This window comes from Pteropus vampyrus, unplaced genomic scaffold (genome assembly GCF_000151845.1).
Source record: "Pteropus vampyrus isolate Shadow unplaced genomic scaffold, Pvam_2.0 Scaffold158, whole genome shotgun sequence".
Lineage (NCBI taxonomy): Eukaryota > Metazoa > Chordata > Mammalia > Chiroptera > Pteropodidae > Pteropus > Pteropus vampyrus.
The window spans coordinates 1,874,191-1,883,533 of NW_011888939.1; the positions used below are offsets into that span (position 1 = coordinate 1,874,191).

Below are 9,343 nucleotides of genomic sequence, written 5' to 3' on the forward strand. Positions count from 1 at the left end.
TACCTGAGCTCCCCAGGTGGGGAGGAAAATCCTTCTCTCTCTTAGAAAACATCAAAGGAGCCTCCAGCCTGCGGAGTGCAGCAGGCAGTGGGATCAGGCTCAGGCAGAGATGAAATGCTGCCCGAGGTCTCAGTAGATGCGGGCACAGCCCCCAGCCTGGGGCCGCAGGGCTGTGGATCCTGCCAGGGCTGTTGGCTGGGGCTGTGGACAGTTCTTGTTCCAGGGGCTGTGGTGGCAGGGGGACCCGCTGTGACATCAGTGGGCCACTGTGTCTCCAAGCTGCAGCCTGGCTCGGCACTGGCCCCCACTGCTCTGGGGAGTCCTTGGAGCCAGCATACGTTAACAGTGACATGCGGCGACAACGCCCCAACCTCCCCTTATCGGATCTGTGCGGACAAAGCCTGCCTTCGGCCAGGGCAGTGTGGATAATTCGAACTTGTAGGTGGGTGGGGTGGCACGTGAAGGCTCAGCTGGTGCCGCAGCACTTGGTAAATGGCAGCTCTGAGCGGTGTGTGCCAGGTGCCAACTGCCAAGCCCGGGAAGCGCGGCGGGGTGCCAAGCCCGGGGGTACCATTTTCAGTCACAAACAAGGCGGGGGCCCACTTCCTCCTGAGCCTGGCAGCTGGTTCTGCAGCGGAGGGAGGCGATGCTGGCGAGACCTACTGTGCGCCCCGGTTCACACTTCTACTTCTTCACATCTTTACTGCGACCCCACAGGGTAGCAGAGAGGTTGTTGACGGTGCCTTTTTGTACAGGGAAACTGAGGTTCAGGAGGGTCTGTGACTAGTTGGAGGTCACATGGCCTGTGAGAGGCAGAGTCGGGGTTTGAACTCAGTTCAGCATTTTCCGGAACCGTGCTCTTGCCGGCAAGACGGCCCCCCCGGGGTGATGCCCAGAGGATCCAGACGGGATTTGCGGAGCAGCTGCCTCCCAGGAAAGCAGAGGCTCCCCGGGGGCTGCTTTCCCTCACATCCAAGTCCTTTGTTCTTCAGAAACCACCCGCCTCGGCCACAGCCCTCCCGCCTTCCAGAAGTGGAGGCTGGTGGCTGCCGCAGCCACTCGACCAACATCGTCCTGCTGGTAACTGGTTTCCACAACAGCGTCACCAGAGCCTCTAGGAAAGATCCCAGATGCTGCCTCTTGAGGTTCCCTTCTAAGGTGGCAGAGACACCCTCTCCCTATCTCGTCGGGTTTGGACCCACCCGGCCCACAAACTTGGGGCCTCAGCAACTGCTGATCACCTGCCAAGCAAGACTCTGCTCAATCGACATTTCAGCTGAGCACCTCCTCCTCCAGGAAGCTCTCCTAGACCACCTCCCCAACCCCGTCAGATGGCTCATCCTCCTCTGAGCAACCAGCACATATAACAACAATTGTTTCCATTACGGAATTCCGTGTATCAACCAGCACATTTAACCATCACCAAATCCTTGTGGGCAGAGGCCGTTAAAATCCCCTTTTGACAGATGATGAAACTGGGGCACAAAGGTCAAAGGTCATGCCGGATTGGGAACGGCTCCACCCCGCGACCGCTGGCTTGTGCGTCCACGTCTCCCTGCGGCTGTGAGCTTTCTGAGGGTCAGAGTCACCCGACGTGGGGCTCGGGGCAGCGACCCTTTCATTCTGCAGAAGACAGAAGCCGAGGCTTAAATGGTCCCGCAGCCCGTTGGCTGGAGTCTGAGAACGTGGGCACCGGCTCAGCACAACTCCGATGCGGGCCAGGTGGGCTCATGGGCGTGGGGGAGCAACATCCACCCCCTCGGCCGTGGGGCACCCCTCAGCCTTTGTATTCGTGCGCTGTCAGCCTCCCTCTTCTGGCCTCAGTGGGCCCCAGCACCCCAGCTGGAGACACCCCCACTCTGCAGAGGTGGCCCCACCTCTCCAAACCACAGTCTTCTCCTCTGCCAAATGGGAGCGCGAGCCCCTCGTCGTGGGCCGTGGTGAGGAGGGCTGTGGCCGTCCTCGAGGGCACTGGCTAGTGCTGGGCTGACCACAGAGCCGGGCTCTGGCACCCAGGACGATGATGCCGATGGGGCCTGTCCGAGGAAGGGGCCCTGGCGGGAACCACTTGTGGAGCGTGAGCCGGACCCCTGGAGCCCGTCTGACAAACGGGGGACAGTCAGCCACTCTCCCACTGCCCCAAGTGCGGTCCTCCCTCCTCGGAAACCCCGATCGCCATCTGCGGGAGCACGTGGGCCCAGCGGCACTTGGAAGACGCCCAGGCGGCTGGCTTTTGAGAATCCGCACTGAGGAAACAGGCTGCTCTCACTCGTGGCGCCTGCCCAAGGGTCCGCGGGGGCGGCCAGCGTTTCTCCACCGACCGACCGGCCGCCGTGCAGCCGCCCGGAGCTGGACTGATGAGTAGTGTAGCCTCAAAATTAATAAGTGATTTTTTTAGTTCCCTACCCTCCACCCGTCACCTCTTTTTTGGCCTATGCGGGATTCGTGCTCCGTGCGTGTGCAGAGGAGGGGGAAGTGGACACGTCAATCTGTTACTCAGCCCCCTCTCCGTGTCTTCCTGTCCGGCTGATCCTCGCTCTGTCCCGAAGGCCTTTGGCATGGTGACAGCCTGCCATCCGGTGTCCCTGAAGTCCAGAGGTTTCCAGGAGCCTGGAGCCACAGGTGCAGTTTGCCCTGAGCGTCCACATTAGAGAAAAGCTCCCCGCACACCTGAGACCTGCACTCGCCCACATGCGCCCTTGGAACGCGCCGGCACGTTGCTTGGTAATCAGCTCCAGGGCCAGGCCGGGGTTCCGAGTCTGAGGTCCTAGTCGGCGCCCAGCACACCTGGTCACCTGATATTGGAGCCGAGGGATAAGGGGCGCCCGTGGCAACGATCAGCGATATCCAGAGCAGCGGTTCGCACGCTGCAGGTCGTGATCCGTGGGCAGGTGGTGAGATCAATTTATTTTGTGATCGGCATTATTTTTTAAGTCGCAGAGAGTGGAATAGAACAGCACAGGACAGAAAATACCAGAATGCAGCCTCTTAGGGCAGGTGTCATTGCAGGAGTGTCTGTTTCAGATAGAAACGCCCGTGAGTGGGTGTCACCCTGCAAACCGTACTTCCCTGGGTCACCAAGTCCAGAGACGCTTCTGCAAAGCCACGTCACGGCTGTGTTGGGCCCCTCGAAGATGGGTCACAAGTCACCACTCAGGTTAAAGGCCCGTGTTGGCAAACGAACTCTGTGTCAACTCCAACCACTTTGCTGGGAACACCTGCAGCACTAACCTGATCGTAGCGGACCTCCCCAGGTCGGGGAGGAAGACCCGGGAGGTCCAGGCGGCTCCAAGACGCGCACTCACCCGCACTGCTCACGAACCCCGCTGCCTGGAGCGGGGCGGTCACGCCTGTGACTGACACGCAGCCGGGGATGGCAGCGAGAAAGAAGGGCCGAGGACTCTGGGCCTAGAGGTCGGCTCTTGGCGTGAGAGGCTGGCCAGGAGACGAGGAGGCACAGCCCAGGCAGCGGACGCCCTGGTCGGTGGCACACGCTGGCAAACACGGGTGCGGTGTGAGTGGGGAACAGTGGCCTTAGGCTGTGGGCGTGACGTGTGGGTCACGCTGCACACGCCGCTGCTCATGGCTGCCGGGCCTCTGGCCAGCGTCTGGGCTTCTGTCTACCATAACGAGGAGGGGGTCGGGCGACACAGAACTTTGTCCCGGGGCGGGGTTAAGGGGGGCTCAGCTCTGAGCAGCTGCTGTGGCCGCCTCTCGGCCAGCTGCTCCTGGCCGCACGGCTCGTCCTTCCCAGGGTCTGGGCTTCATGTCCTGCCCGTGCCTGGAAGCCTGGCATTCACACTGTTTACTTCCTAATCGTAGTAGCAGGAAAAATGATGACGATGGCTATGACATACCAGCCACCGTGCCCTCTACTGCTCGCCGAGGTCCCGGGAGGCAGGCTTCTCAGAGGGTGAGGAACGTGAGGCCCAGGGGGATGAATGTCTTCCCCAGGCCACACGGTGGATGAACATGGGGCCAGCACCCTGTCCTTCCTCCAGGGCCTCCCTCCCCACCCTTTAGATCAGCCCCGCTTCCTGCCTGGGTGGGGTCCTCTGAGCCCAGGCCTCACCCCTGTTCCTCTGCCCGAAGGGCCCTGACTTGGTGTCCCCAGCTGGTGCTTGGAACATTTGAGTGAATGGAAGGGGCCTGGGCAGGACCCCTGAGATGGCTCAGGGACGAGCGGTGCAGAGCCCGTGTCTGGAAGGACGACCCAGGTGGGGCCGAGGGAGGAGAGCAGAGGCCCCCGCGGCCGGCCGGTGTTGCCGTGCTGTCTCTAGCTGGCACTCACCGAGCCCCAGCCATGGGCCAGGGCCTGAGCTTTTCCTGGGCTCCACTCTACAGATGCAGAAGCTGAGGCTCAGCGGGCTGGAGTTACTCCCCAGGGCTCTGCAGCCCCCCGTCCAAAACCACTGCCTACCCCACCAGCCCAGCTCCCCGCTCCGGCAGAAACCGGCTGCCTTCTCCTCCTGGGGGAGCCAAGGAGCCCCCCATCCCCATCCCCGCTCCTGCCAGAATTAGGCCTCTCAGCAGGTGTGCTCAGGGTGTAATCTGCACCATCAATACGCTGTCCACACCCCGCAGATCTGAGCCTGATAGAACTTCCCTCTGCGGAGCTGGCCCCTTCTGATGACTTTCACATTTCAGGGCTGGGCCAGGTTTCAGGTCATGGAGCAAGAAAAAGGGGTGCCACCTCCCTCCTGCTGCCTGACGTCCCCAGGGACAGAGCAGAGCCCCCGCGGGCAGACCAGCACCCGCTCAGTTCCGGGCGACTGAAATCAGGCTGCTTACCAGTGAAACCGGCAGCCAAGGCTGGGACACCTGGGACTTGGTTCGGGCCCAGTCGGAGGGGTTGGCAGCCAGGGCTGCTGCCTCGGCAAACGAGCGAGGAAAAGGCTCGTTAAACAGAGAGAGGAGGAAGCGAGGGGCGGGCGGGAGCAGGGTTGTGAGCGGACCCTAGAAATACTCAGGGCAGCTCTGGCCGGAACCAGTGTGGTGCTTATTTCAAAGCGGTTTCACCGGCGGGATTCCCAGGCCAGGCGTGTGATTGGAAGAGGAACATGGGCCGCTGGTGGCACCCACGTCACAGCCCAGCCGCCTCCCCCCGGGAGGGGCTGGGGCTCGGGTTTCTCCAGCTCCCACTGATCTGCTGCCTGGGCCTTTTTTATTGGCGGGGGAAAGCGGGGGTTGGTTCATGCCTGGCAGAGGTGGTCTGAGAGATGGAGCTTTGCAGGCCAAACGTGCGTCTGTGCGTGCATGCGTGCGTGCGTGCATGCGTGCGCGTGTGCGTGTGTGTGTGTGTATTCTCAATCTTTAAAATCGTAAAAATGGGTTTTGGTTCAGTTTTGATTGGACCTGGGAAAGATGTCAGGACTCTTGTCCACCCCTGTGATTTGACTTGTGGGGAAACTGAGGCCCAAGCTGGGTGGAGACCAGTCCAGGGTCCCCTGTCCAGGCAGCGGAGGTTGGCCTGGGAGCTGGGTTTCCTCCACCCAACCCCAGTGACCAGGATTCCTTCCTGAGGGGACGTGCTGGGGGCTGGGGGACATTCAGTCAGTGCCACCTCAGGCCACCCCCATGCCCTGGAGTCCCAGCTCTGCTCCAGGTCCCATGCCAGGGGTGCTGAGGGACATGGGAGGCCCAGCCCCTGCCCTCGGGAGCCAGCGGCCAGGCGAGGCGAGGGGGACACCCGTGGGGCTGGGACTGAGGAGGCCGGCGCCAGCTCCCCATCCTCACCGTGCTTTACAGGTGTTCCAGCGACGGGCAGACGGCTCCGTGAACTTCTTCCGCGGCTGGGAGGCGTACCGGGACGGCTTCGGCAAGCTCACGGGGGAGCACTGGTTAGGTGAGGACCCTGCCGCCTGCAGACTGGGGGGCTGGGGGACCGGCTCTCCCCAGACGGATGGCTGGCTGCGTCTCCCTGGCCTGGGCACACCGAGCCAGCTCGCGGGTGCTGCGTCAGAAGGGGCGACATCAGTACGTTGAGAGGGAATGAGGTAGAGGGGCAAGCAGGTACAGGAACCATGGTCACCAGGATGAGCCCCATGGACACATGGGCTTTTCCTGTCGGGGACGCCTTGGGGCCTGGCCACTTGTCATGTGTCAAGGCAGCCGTGGGCAGGTGCAGGGCTCAGTTCCACATAATGGAGGGCCAGGACAACCCCCAAAGCGCCCTGCCCTCGGAGGTCAGGGGTGCCGGATGCCGTGCTCGGGACATGGAGGGCGTGACTCCTGGGAGGGTGGCCAGTCGGTGCCCCTGCCCACGGTTCCCGACGGTCCCTCGGCACAGCCACCCACTTTCCACCGCTGGCACAGAGTCCATGCCTGGGGCAAAGAAAGGGCTCGAAGAGTTTAGATTCATATAGTCATTATCACTATTATTTACATACTGTCTCTCTTTGAACTCACTATTTTAACGTTTTAAAATACATACATAATTTCATTCTAAAGAATAACATTAATGAAAATTCTAGACCCGAGGTCCTATATATCTGGTGGCGAGTTGTGGCTTGCAAGGTGAGGTTTTGGGTTTGGTTTTTTTTGGGGGGGGAGAGATAATTCACTGTTTTAAGGTGCACAATTCAGTGGTTTTTTACTATGTTCACGGTTCTGCCACCATGGCCACTATCCAGTCCCAGAACATTTTCTGCACCCCAACAAGAAACCCTGTGCCCCATGAGCAGTCAGTCACTCCTGTTTACCTTTTAACATATGTTAAAGTAAACACAGGCATTGGAATGACACATTCCATCACTGGAATGACCTCGCACAGCACACCTGTGCCACTTTGGCATCCCCGGGCACGGACATCTGGTGTCATTCCCCAGCGAGGTTGGGGACAGCCGGGCAGGAGGGAGAGGAGGTGAGGGCAGAGGTGTGAGGCCCCTGGCTGGCCGGAAGCACCAGCTGGAGGGCCGAGCGCCAGGATTTGGGCTCCAGGTGGGGTCGGGAGGGTTCTAGGTCTGTAAGGACTTTCGGGGGTGGGGGCCAGGTGTGTGCCCTCTCCCCACGTGTGCAGAGGCCCCCGGGTGGTGATTTAGGCTGTTGTTTGCTTCATGTCCATCTTCATGACCGAAGATCATGAAGGCAGGACCCTCTCTGCCCGGACCTCAGCTTTGTCCCTGGTGCCACACGGGCACTGGCCGCAGGAGAGGTGACATCCCCACGTGGACTGCATGACCACAGCCCCAACTACTGCACACCTGTGTGCCCAGCCCCTTTTACACACTTCGGCCTGATACCTCACACCCTGTCACCCTTTTATGGACGAGGAAACTGAGGCTCAGAAAGGGTGATCACTCGGTGCAAGTGACACAAGTCACAAGCTAGTGTGTGCTGGAGTCGGGGAGCCTGGGCAGGGTTCACGTGCTGGGGCCACACCAAGCTTTGAATCATCCCCTGAACTGAATGAATGAACACAGGGGCAGGCCAGGGGGTGGGGGAGAGAAGCTTCTAGGTGGGGAGACCCTTGCCCTGGCCGCCCCCATCCAGGTGGGTGTGTGAAGACAGGGCGAAGGCGGCCGGGTGGAGGCCCTGTTCCCACTCACCACCCGCCCCCTGGGAGCAACATCGATGCCTCTGTCGCTCCGAGCATCTTAATTGAAATCTATCGGCAGCCACGGTGTGGGAGGAAACGTTAGGCAGGGCCTTGATCAGCTCCTGGCAGACACGGAGCCCTGACCGGAATGTCAACTCGAGCCCGGTCCCACATCCCTCTGCTCTTCACGTTCCTGTCACCTTCCCATCCTGTGTTTTGTCTTTTCCTATTGGGTTTCAGGAGCTCTTTATATATTAAGGTTATTGATCTATATCAGATACAAGTGATACATATTTACTCCCAGTCATTTATCTTCCAGTTTTTTTTTTTTTTTGTAAAATTATTGCTTATTTCCTAGAAGTTTTCATTTTCATGTAGCCAATTCTGCCAGTCTTTTCCTTCTTATCCTCTGGGTTTTAGGCCCTTCCCAGTTTTCTAGGAACGTCTCCTATTTACTAATCCTTTCTCAGTGTCGCATGTTAGGTTCCGACCTTCAGTCCATCTGAGAATTCACTGGGGCAACGATACCAGGTTTGGGGGGCTGTGTTTTCTCTCCACTTTAATTTGCTGGCTCCTTCTTTCTCAAGCTCTGCTTTTTGAACTCTGATGGATGATGGGGTCGGATCTCAGCCCACCAGCGAACATCCAGTGGTGGGGAAAGGAATCTTCCAGCATCCCCACGAAGCTGGCCTCCCTCTTGCCCTATTCCTGGATCTGATTATTCGTCCCAGGCAAGAACTTCATAAGAGCAAGGAGTCCGGGCAAATCTGCCTAGGTTCAAATCCCAGCTCTGCCACTTAGCAGCTGCGTGACCTGGGCCGGTTACTTAACCCCCCCGTGCCTCCTTTTCTCACTTAGAAAATAGGAGATAATAATAGCGCCTGCCTCGCTGGACCGTGACAGCAGCGGCGAACACCTGAGTAAGATGTGCAGCCGGCTGGGCTCTGTTCTAAGAATCGCACAGGGATTCTTTAATTAAATTGGACCCATCCTAATGCCGCAGGGTTCATTAACCCATGTGAAGTGCTCAGAACAGTGCCCGGCATCTGTTAAGTGCTGTCTGGGTAGTGGCTGTTGTCACTTGCCCGCTGCCTGCCCTTCAGAGTTTGTGGAGCCCTCTAGCCCCTCCCAACAGCCCAGTGAGGCCTACTGCACAGGTGTGCATGCCGGGGCCCAGAGAGGGAGAGCAGGTCGCTCTGGAACTCCAGCCCAGGGAGGAGTGGACACAGGCAGGGAGACGCGGGGCAGGTCAGCTGTTGGTGCTGCTGTTACTGTGTCCTTGGACCTGGACCACGGGACCGAGGCTGCCCCTAGGCTGGATGGGGAAGGGCCACACGGCCGTCATGCCCAGTTAGCAGGAACACGGTGACCCGTGGGGTGGGGGTGGTGCAGAGCTCGGGAAAGGCAGGCAGGAGGGAGAGGCCGATGAACTGTCACTCAATGCTGATAACTTGTAAGGCGTTTAATTAAATGGCCTCTTCATCAAGAGATAATCAGAGTGGCAGGGAAGTGCCTTGAGTGACTGTGGGGGAAGGGGGCGGGGGGAGAGGGAGGCCTGGTGTGAGACCCCAGGATGGGCATGGGACTGCTGAGGAGGGGAGGGACAGAGGGAGGGAGGAGGTGCGTTGTGTGTTGGCGGGGGGCAGGTACGGAGCCAGGCCTTAGAGGCAGCTGGAGACACAAGCTCCGCCTTCTGCCTCTCATCTCTTTATTGAGCGCCTACTGTGTACCGGGCCCCACCTCAGACACTTGGGATTGTTGTCCCTTTCTGTCACCAACCACATGAGCTTAGCTCTTGTTTCAACC

At 59.6% G+C, this 9,343-nt stretch overlaps 1 protein-coding gene across 1 annotated transcript in view; it reads left to right on the forward strand.

The window, feature by feature from the left end:
- FIBCD1 (fibrinogen C domain containing 1) overlaps positions 1-9,343 on the forward strand; it is a 36,710-nt gene that overhangs the window by 25,409 nt on the left and 1,958 nt on the right. Inside the window, exon 7 of the mRNA XM_011370056.1 lies at positions 5,749-5,845. Within this exon, the coding sequence (XP_011368358.1) occupies positions 5,749-5,845 (97 nt within the window). The remainder of the gene's footprint in view (positions 1-5,748; positions 5,846-9,343) is intronic.